At 42.1% G+C, this 9,029-nt stretch overlaps 1 protein-coding gene across 1 annotated transcript; it reads left to right on the top strand.

The window, feature by feature from the left end:
* Positions 1-4,082: 4,082 nt before the first annotated feature.
* On the top strand, positions 4,083-8,606 carry TP53I3 (tumor protein p53 inducible protein 3). Its single transcript, XM_009697368.1, is given in 6 exon segments — positions 4,083-4,225; positions 4,906-5,173; positions 6,412-6,624; positions 7,443-7,639; positions 8,414-8,452; positions 8,454-8,606. Coding segments are annotated over 6 exon segments (1,008 nt in total). The 5' UTR covers positions 4,083-4,087.
* Positions 8,607-9,029: the final 423 nt, after the last annotated feature.

The following is a 9,029-nucleotide window of genomic DNA, read 5'->3' as shown; positions in this document are numbered from 1 at the left end:
TCACTCCGTCAAAACGGGTATGAAATACTACCAAACCAGAATCGTCCTTCCAGGTATGGAGGGAGTGTTTTCAAGGGATTGTTTCCATCAAGGGAAGCATTAATGAGACTTACTAAATCTAAGAATTGGGCCTTATATTTTAAGCTAACTTCAGACTAGCTCTATCCTAGTCTTTTTCTGCAGTACTACAAATGGAGCTGGAGCAGATCCAAAAGGTGCCAGCGTGTTATTTAGCCCCAGGTCGGTCCAGCTGGCTCAGTAATAAATCCAGGAGCCATATCACAGTTCACACAAGCTTCTTTGCTGCCACGGGAGGAAAGTAGAAAGTGTAAAGTTGGGAGATTGCAAAAAAATGCCAACACTTGCAAAATCCGGTAACAATTTGCACACAAGTTATTTGGTCTTGCATATAATTACATTGTCCGTAATTAGTCAGTGATCCTGAGTAAAGTCTAAGGTCTAAGTGTTTCCAGGGCTAGATTTGCAGTGGTTTGGACAATGTGTATTTTCTGGAGTTTATTCTTGCTGCTCTGGATTATTTCTTTGCAAAAAGAAAACAAAGTAGCTTTTCTTCACCTTACAAGAGATTTCTGAAAATGATTGAAAGTGCTCAGTGTTTGTTCTTTAAAACAGGTAATACCTCATGAATAGAAGTATTAGTATTTTTAATTTTCAGCTAGAAATACATCTGTCTTCTTTTGAGTACAGTATAGTCTGAGGTGGATTTGAACTTGAAAAAAAGCAATTCTGTATATGATTTTATGACTGGTTTTTTTAATTTATTTATTTCCTTGTGTTATTATAGCAGACTACTTTAGAGAGAAAGGTAGCTGAATCAGCAGAAAACTTGAACTTCATCAACATCAGAAGGACTGCTCACAAGCAAATAAAGTATAGAAGTTTGAAGCGTTATCCAGTTTAAGCAAGAAACTACTTCTTTACAACATTCCAACTGCTGAGTTTCCTTCTGTTTTTTTCAAGAACACTTGAGAGCTCACTGCACACTACCCTATACATCTATCATGTAAGTTTCTTAACTGAATTGCAAGTAATGTCTTCAAGATTTGGATTAAGATGCTCTGCTTAATCTTTCTAATGTTGTCTTTTAGCCTATTTCCAGATAACAAAATTATTAATCTCCCTAAGCAAAGAAACTTGTCACAGCATTAAAGCTATGTGCATCATCATGGACCCAAGGGACAAAGGAAATTGTTACATTAACAGATCTTCAGATTGTCCTGTACATCTTTCAATATTACAAATAAAACACATTTTTAACATGTCAATTTGCATTGTAATTGAAACATACAGAAAGTTATTTTAAATTGCAGTGGATTGCAAAGTTCTGTAATGGGGAGGAGGGACAAAGTCACTGGCAGGCTTGAATGAGACTGTGTGTACTGTAAGATACCAAAGAATCCACATTTGAGTGAACTCAATACAGTAGAGGGGACAGCTGAGGCTCTGCCTACATCACCAGGTGAAGAGCAGTCTCAAGAAGACCAGACTCCATGATCTTTTTATCTGCAGAAACAAATAAATTATTAGCTCTTTGAGTTACATGAGAACAAAAGAATTTGTAGCTATATTTGATTCTAAATTAGTTTAGTTTCAAAGAAGAGTTTAAAAGCCTGAATCCAAAAATCAATGGGAAAAAAATCCACAGAAGAATCTCACACATGGGCAGACATATGATTTATCATTTTTAAATACTCTGAAGTGTCAGTTTTATTCCCCAACAACTCTCATATACTCAAGCAATGGTGACTAGGACATGGAGAAAGGCATGATCTGATCCTTCTCCCTCTGGGTGAACAGCAAAGCTCAACTAAGAGGTGGGATCTGGCAGCTAAAGCATCAGGTAGAAACGCACAGGGTTGACAAATGTGAACCAGTAAACTCTGAACACTGACGTCTTATGGGAACAAGAGCACAATAAAGCCTGCTCAGGTGGATATATAGCATAAGGACGGTCACAGCCCATGTGCCCTTAATGCAATTTAAGTAAATCTGGTCTGCACTACCCAGAGTTCATAAATCAAAGCAGCAGTTCAGTGATCTGCCCGAGAACACACAAATGCACATCCAGCAGATCAGTACAGCAAGGGCATTAGACCAAACCTTGCTGTGTGCTGGGGGGGGAAGCAGCAGATCTCTGCCTCAATGCCAAAGGGGAAGGTAGATTTCTGCCTCAATCCGTGGAATAAACCAGGTCCGTGGGTAGAAATAATGATGAGATGTACTAATATTTCTGACTCTGTTCCTGTCTTTCCCTCCAAAGTAAAACACAACCTCGTCCTGTTCCACCCCTTGACTCGCTGGGGAATGGCTGATAGCAAGGGTAGAGCTGGGAGGGGTGGAACTGGGATCAGACTCTCTTCCCGAGGACAGGCTGAGTGTGTTCCCGGCGCGGAGAACATCCTCCCTTCTTTATAGGAAAAAGGTGAGTCACAAATCATGTTCAGGAACACGTAACTTCTTTAAATTGTTGTTTTGGGCCACTGCTCGCAGATCTGACAGTTTGAAGTTGTTGCACTTGGTGGGAAACTTGGTTTTCAATTCCTGTGGTTTTCTGTGCATTTGAAAGCAATGTAGGCATTTGAATCCTCACTTTTTTTTTTTTTTTTTTTTTTTTTTTTTTTTTTGGTGGTGGGTCTGCTTCTAGCAACAAAGACAAGTGTTTATAAGAAAGCAGGTTAGTGGACTGTGTTGGAAGAGGGACAAAAGGTTCTTTCACTTCTTATTTTTAATTGGCTAAATTTGGACAGATTAAGAGAGCAGAAGGATCTGTTGTGGGGTGGTACCTGGTGGGCTTCCCATGAAGTTTTTGTGCTAATACAGACACATTTTGTGGGACTGGATTAAATCATTTGGCTGAAAACAACAAATAGACAACCAGTCTCTGAAATAAAAGCCTTTAAGTTACATTTTATACACATAATTGGAAGTGTTTATTCACCATAAAATAGCCATAGTGCACCACCCCGTGGGGATTTACATTCCTGGGGTTTTAAGGTGTTTATCATTTCACATTTGCAGTCTTACCACAAATAATTAAGTATGCACTTAGCTTCCCCTGTGCAGATACCATAATGCAAGTGATTTTTACAGAGGGCATGCTGTTTTATCACACAATGCTGTTTACTTGAAGAGGCTCTGGCTTGCAGTGCACCCTGCACACATGTTTGGGCAGCAGCCCTATACTGTATTTAGTATAGTACCTGCTCTCAGGAAGTAATGCAGTCATTCCCGTTGGGATTCCCTCTTCTTCTCATCTCCTTCCACCCAGCACCCAGGGGGGCAGAGGAAGACTGCTCCAGATTTGATTTTGCCAGGTGGGAGGAGGTTTGATATCTCAGCCCATCTCAACAACTGCTGGTGCCAAAACCGAGGAACCGTGTCTGAGGAGTTACTTGAAAGACTCCTGCAGCAGTCGGACTCTTTACTAGAGCACATCAGGCACACAGGAATCACCTGCTGAAGCAAGGGAAATAGGAATTTTTAAAACCATTTGTTATCTTTCATTTATTCTAACTCACCATTGTGCCTTTGTGTACCTTCAAGTTGCCATCTGTGGGCTGAATCATAATTTTAGATGTGTCAAATAAAGGCTCTTTCTGCTGCGAGTTTTAAAATCCCATTTGTGTCTACTATTTTAAGGGCCTGTGTCCTTTAGTCAGTTGAGCACTGGAGCCCTAACCGTGCAGGCAGTCATTTATGTGTTACGTTTTACAGTTAAGGTGGGTAGGTAGCCAGTGCTGCTGGATCCACGCGTGGCTTGGTGCAGGGTTAAAGCCTATGACTTGATGCAAGGTCATCTTCATCGTTTGTCACATGGCTTTTGCAATGATATGTTGTATCCCAGTGCTAATGTGTTTCATTGCATTATAACTCCTCAGCTTCTTCTGGCAGCCCTCCCCTCTTCTGCCTTCGAACTGTGTCACAGTTTGCGTTGTCCATCTGCAGAGTGGAGTCTGTGGAGCTGTGGTTACTGATTACTGAGATTTTCCAGCTGCACATAAGTGTGCCTGCATTCATGCTGGGTTTTTTGCGTGTGTTTTGTTTTTTTTTTTCCTTTCCAGAGAAAATGTTGGCAGTCTATTTTGATTGCCCAGGAGGCCCAGAAAATCTCTATGTGAAAGAAGTGATGAAACCATATCCAGGAGAAGGAGAAGTTCTTGTGAAGGTCTCTGCCAGTGCTCTGAATAGGGCTGATTTACTCCAGGTATGTGTATGTTAAGGAGATTTATGCACCTGAAAACGACCCAAATTTTTCAAGCCCCTATCTGAAGTCTTGATGAATCTGAAGAGTTAAAAGAGATTGGGCCTGGTGAGCATTTAGATGGGAGAGTTCACTGGGCTGAAAGAAGAGATATCTGTTGATTCAGCAGATAAATGTTTTGTTCTGGGTCACTGCAATACTGGGGTGGCATGGAAAGGCAGCTGCCTTTCAAGAAAAGATGTAAAGCCAAAGCTCCAGTCTTTCTAGATGCTTAGACCATTCTCCGGGCACTTGAGACAAACATGAAATGTTCCATTGGCTCAGTTCCAGCGGGGGAAAATCACATTCAAATTGTTAAGTCTGAGCTGCTTTAATCTGAGCTGAAAGCCACGCTCTGCAACTGGAGACCATAATGCCTCCCCAGCACGGACTGGCCTGGACAAAGCGGGCTTGCAATAAATTGAATTTGCACACAGAGTTTTAAGAATAAAACATACTTAGGAAACAAGAAGCGTTGCCAGAGGACAGAAGATTCTTAAATTACTGGAACATTTGCATAGAGCAAAATCAGGATTAAATAAATAGGAATTTAGGTTGGAGGCATGTGAACAAAATATTGCAGGTCATTACACTCACCGATGTGCGGCTTTTCCTTCCTTGCCCTCTCTTTTCTTTTGTTTTAGAGGAGAGGGAAGTACCCTCCCCCCAAAGGAGCAAGTGATATTTTAGGCTTAGAAGCAGCTGGGAGCGTGGCTGGGCTCGGACCTGGCTGCAAGGGCCAGTGGAAGATTGGTGATGCAGTGATGGCTCTGCTCTCCGGAGGTGGCCAGGCAGAATACGTTACAGTACCCGAAGGCTACCTGATGCCAATTCCCAACGATATGACTTTCATTCAGGCTGCAGCCATTCCTGAAGCCTGGTTAACAGCCTTTCAGCTGCTGCATTTTGTAGGTGAGAGGCGTATTTGTGAATCTGTCCCACCAAAATGGCTTGTCTTCCTTTCTGTTATGAAATCCTCTCTTTGTTGTCTCAGTCTGAATGCTCTTTGCCTTCAAAGAGCCTTCTCTCTGTAACTCCATTCATGTGGGTCAGAATCCAGTATGCCAGACCCAAATCCTGAAATTTTGACCACATCTCCCCAGTCACAACTTACCCTGCTGATTGCGTATTTACAAGGAAGGATATGGAAAGATGGTCAGTTTTTCTTTTCATTTATATTTCTCAGCTTGAATAGCAATTTCCATTAAGCCTGACCCCTGAAATAACTTACGTGTTCTCCAAACAACTGAAAACACATCCTACTTCTAAAGATTCAAACTTGCTGCAAGTTTATATATAAACTTGCATATAATAAACTTTCTCACTAAGTGCCTGTGGATCTACAGTAGACAACTTCTTCTCATACCTTGTTTCACAGAGACCTTAATTGTAGGTAAAATCTCCTCTGAGCTGATTTAAAACAGACGGAAGCTCACACTCTTCATTTTGAAAATGTGCTACTGAGGCATTAACAGTAGCACTTGCCACGGTTTCCGCAGTTGACATCCTTCTTCTACCCTCTTCAGCAGTAGCACCTAAAAGCTCCACTAAAGAGCAGAAGTTACAGACAAGTAACTTTCCTCACTACAGGAAAGTTACTCGCTTTGAGCACTGTTGCTTCCTGGGGGTCTGTAGTCAATAAGGACCACATCTCCAGGACTACTTGGTGCCTCACTTCCAGTAGCAATCAGTGGAACACAAATGAATCCGTTAAGGCAAATGATAGATGGTAAAATGAAAGGTCGAACTGGTCCTTAATGTTTTCCAGTGCTTTTGGTATTTCTCCACTGTTGAGTCCCTGATTTCTCAGTATTAACATCCTCCAAGTGTGTTTTCTGTCAGCAGCAGTGGATGGTCCCGGTATAAAAAGGCTGACAGCACTCACCTAAGGAGCTTGGTCACGGATACCCAGAACTGGACAGGGCTAAGCTAAAGTCATTCCACTGAAGTCGGTAAAATGGAGTGCTGTCGGTACACTGTGAGCTCTCTTAGCTCTGGATTTGTTTCTTTGATGACGAACATGAAGATGTAAACAAAGCCCACTCAAGGGCACCTCTTTCAGCTTCCTCTTCAGTATTTTCCACCCCGATCACATTTTAATCCAAAGGTGATGCCAAAAGGGTAACCATTTCCGTTACGTCCTCCTTCAGGTAAAATACAGAAGGGTGAGAGAGTGCTGATCCATGCTGGAGCCAGTGGAGTTGGTATGGCAGCCATTCAGCTGGTAAGACTGGCAAAAGCAATTCCCATTGTGACAGCAGGAACTGAAGAGAAACTGAAAGCAACAGCAAATGCTGGAGCAGCTGCGGGGTTCAACTACAAGAATGAAGATTTTAGTGAAAAGGTCTTGGCGTTCACCCAAGGTAAGAACCTCTATGTGACAGATGCTGTTACAGTTGAGGAGTGTGTACCTCCTAACGTTTATGCACTTGAACTCAATTTCAACTGTCACTTTAGTGGGTGAAGGAGCAGACAGTAATGACCCCAGTAGTACAACCTACCATCCTGTTCAGCCCAAGAATGTACCTTTCCTTGCTGTAATTGTGCCATTTTCTGCATGGACTCTCTTTGGCTTTGTGTTCATTTGGGGCATAAATACTGTACCTGTGTTATTGTTGCCTCCACAAGTACCTGGGGGACCAAATCCTCACACTTGTCTTTGTAAGTGTTTGAACATGGGAACAAAACTTAAGTTCTCTTACTGTTGGAAAAATGGAGCTTTTCTAAGCATTTGGGATGGTTTATGACAGAGTCTGCATCTAGATATCTACAGTGATTCTTTTTTGGTGCCTGATTCTAGAATCCCGTACAAGTCATTGTGCCAATTCCTAATTTCAGTAGAAAGATTTAAATAAGAATTGCAGAATTGATTCTGTACCTATAAAGAACAGAAGGGTGAGAGAGTGCTGATCCATGCTGGAGCTAGTGGAGTTGGTATGGCAGCCATTCAGCTAGTAAGACTGGCAAAGCAATTCCCATCGTGACAGCAGGAACTGAAGAGAAACTGAAAGCAATAGCAAATGCTGGAGCAGCTGCGGGGTTCAACTACAAGAATGAAGATTTTAGTGAAAAGTTCTTGATTATTGAAAGGTCTTGAAAAGGTCTTCATTTTTGCATGAAATTATCCTACTTTTAATGTAGCTTGACTACATTGCTGAAGTCTTTTCTGTTTCTACTTGAGGTTCTGGAGTAGATGTTATTTTAGATTGTGTTGGTGGCTCATACTGGGAGAAGAATCTCAACTGTCTGAGTACTGATGGCCGGTGGATTATTTATGGACTACTGAGTGGAGGTGAAGTACACGGAGATTTGCTTGCAAGGCTGCTTTCCAAAAGAGCGAGCATCCATACAAGTCTATTACGATCACGAGACAAGGAGGCAAGTAATGGCTGCAACAGTGTATACAGTTTGATCTTGTTTTGAGAGCTCTCTTTTGATACCAGTGTTAAAGCAGAATCTAACGCATTATTACCAAAAAAGCACCACTTTGAACTGTTACTACATACTTTCAAAAACATTGCAAAATTAAGTTATGATGTCCCTTTTCTGTTTTTAGCAAATGCCTCCCTTTTACAACTACTGAATCAGAGGAATAATACCCAGGACTTCTTAATGTACTTCACAAGTACCATAAATTAAAGATTTGGCCTAAGAAAAAACAAAACTCAAGTGATCAGGCAACTTGATCAAGTTGGGGGCAGAGGGGGAAGAAAAACCTCTATTAGATCATTTTTCAAAGTAGAGACGGAGGCCATTTGGGTACCCAGAAATTACTAAGGAAAAATCACTTTATGTGGAAAATTTTCAGATATTACAGTAAAGGACAGCAGCGTAGAGTCCTAGGATAGATTCTGTCTGTAGTCTAACACATAATACTCTCAAGAATTTTATCAGTTTGAGTTTAAATGGTCCTGCATTGAGCTTATACCAGTTGTTTGGAGAATTTAATTCAATTAAAATATAATTAAGCTAGAAGTTTTATTCTTGTTTGTAATCTACACCTGTCAGATGTTTACATGTTTACATGTCCATCTCATTATGAGACTGTCAGAAAGTCTCCCGAGAACTCTGCACATTTTGTATGCTGTGCTTAAAGATGCCTCTGTGAATTAAATGATTGGAATCTTCAAAATGCTTTCATTTTTGATTTAGTATAAGGAACAGCTGGTGAAAACCTTCACAGAAAATGTGTGTCCTGCCGTATTTTTCCGGAGGAACCTCCCCTCATCTCCAACCATTTGTTGACAGCGTTTACCCTCTGCACGAGATTGCAGAGGCACACAGGATCATGGAAGAAAACAAGAACATTGGCAAAATTGTCATCGAAATGCCTGCTTCATCTTAAAGAAAGGCCTACTGCCGTAGTTGTTTCAGGGACAGTCACTATGGGTGTTTGACAAGCAGAGAATCTGCCATTTCTGCTTCCAAATCCGGAATGATTTATTGTGGGGTAAAGGAGGTGTAAAGCAAAGCCTTACAGGATGCACTTAATAAAAAAAGTTCACACTGCAGCTATGGCATCATGTCTTAAGTAAACAAAGCGCTGGCAAGCACTCCTCCACGCAGAGGAGACTGCCAGGCACCGACTGCCAGTCCCGGCTCCGAGCTCCTTTACCACCTGCGTTCCAGAGCTTCCTCACCCCGCGCTCCCCACCGGCCGCAGGCCAGGCCTTTTCACCTGACGGGAATCTCCACACGGCGCTCGGCGGTGGCCGCGTTCCCCGCGCAGCGGGTACTCCTGAGGCGCTGAGGCGGCGGCGGCCGGGCC

This window comes from Cariama cristata, unplaced genomic scaffold (assembly GCF_000690535.1).
Source record: "Cariama cristata isolate BGI_N322 unplaced genomic scaffold, ASM69053v1 scaffold17740, whole genome shotgun sequence".
NCBI lineage: Eukaryota > Metazoa > Chordata > Aves > Cariamiformes > Cariamidae > Cariama > Cariama cristata.
Note: the sequence above shows the minus strand (reverse complement) of the source record. Positions and strands in the feature narration are given on the sequence as shown.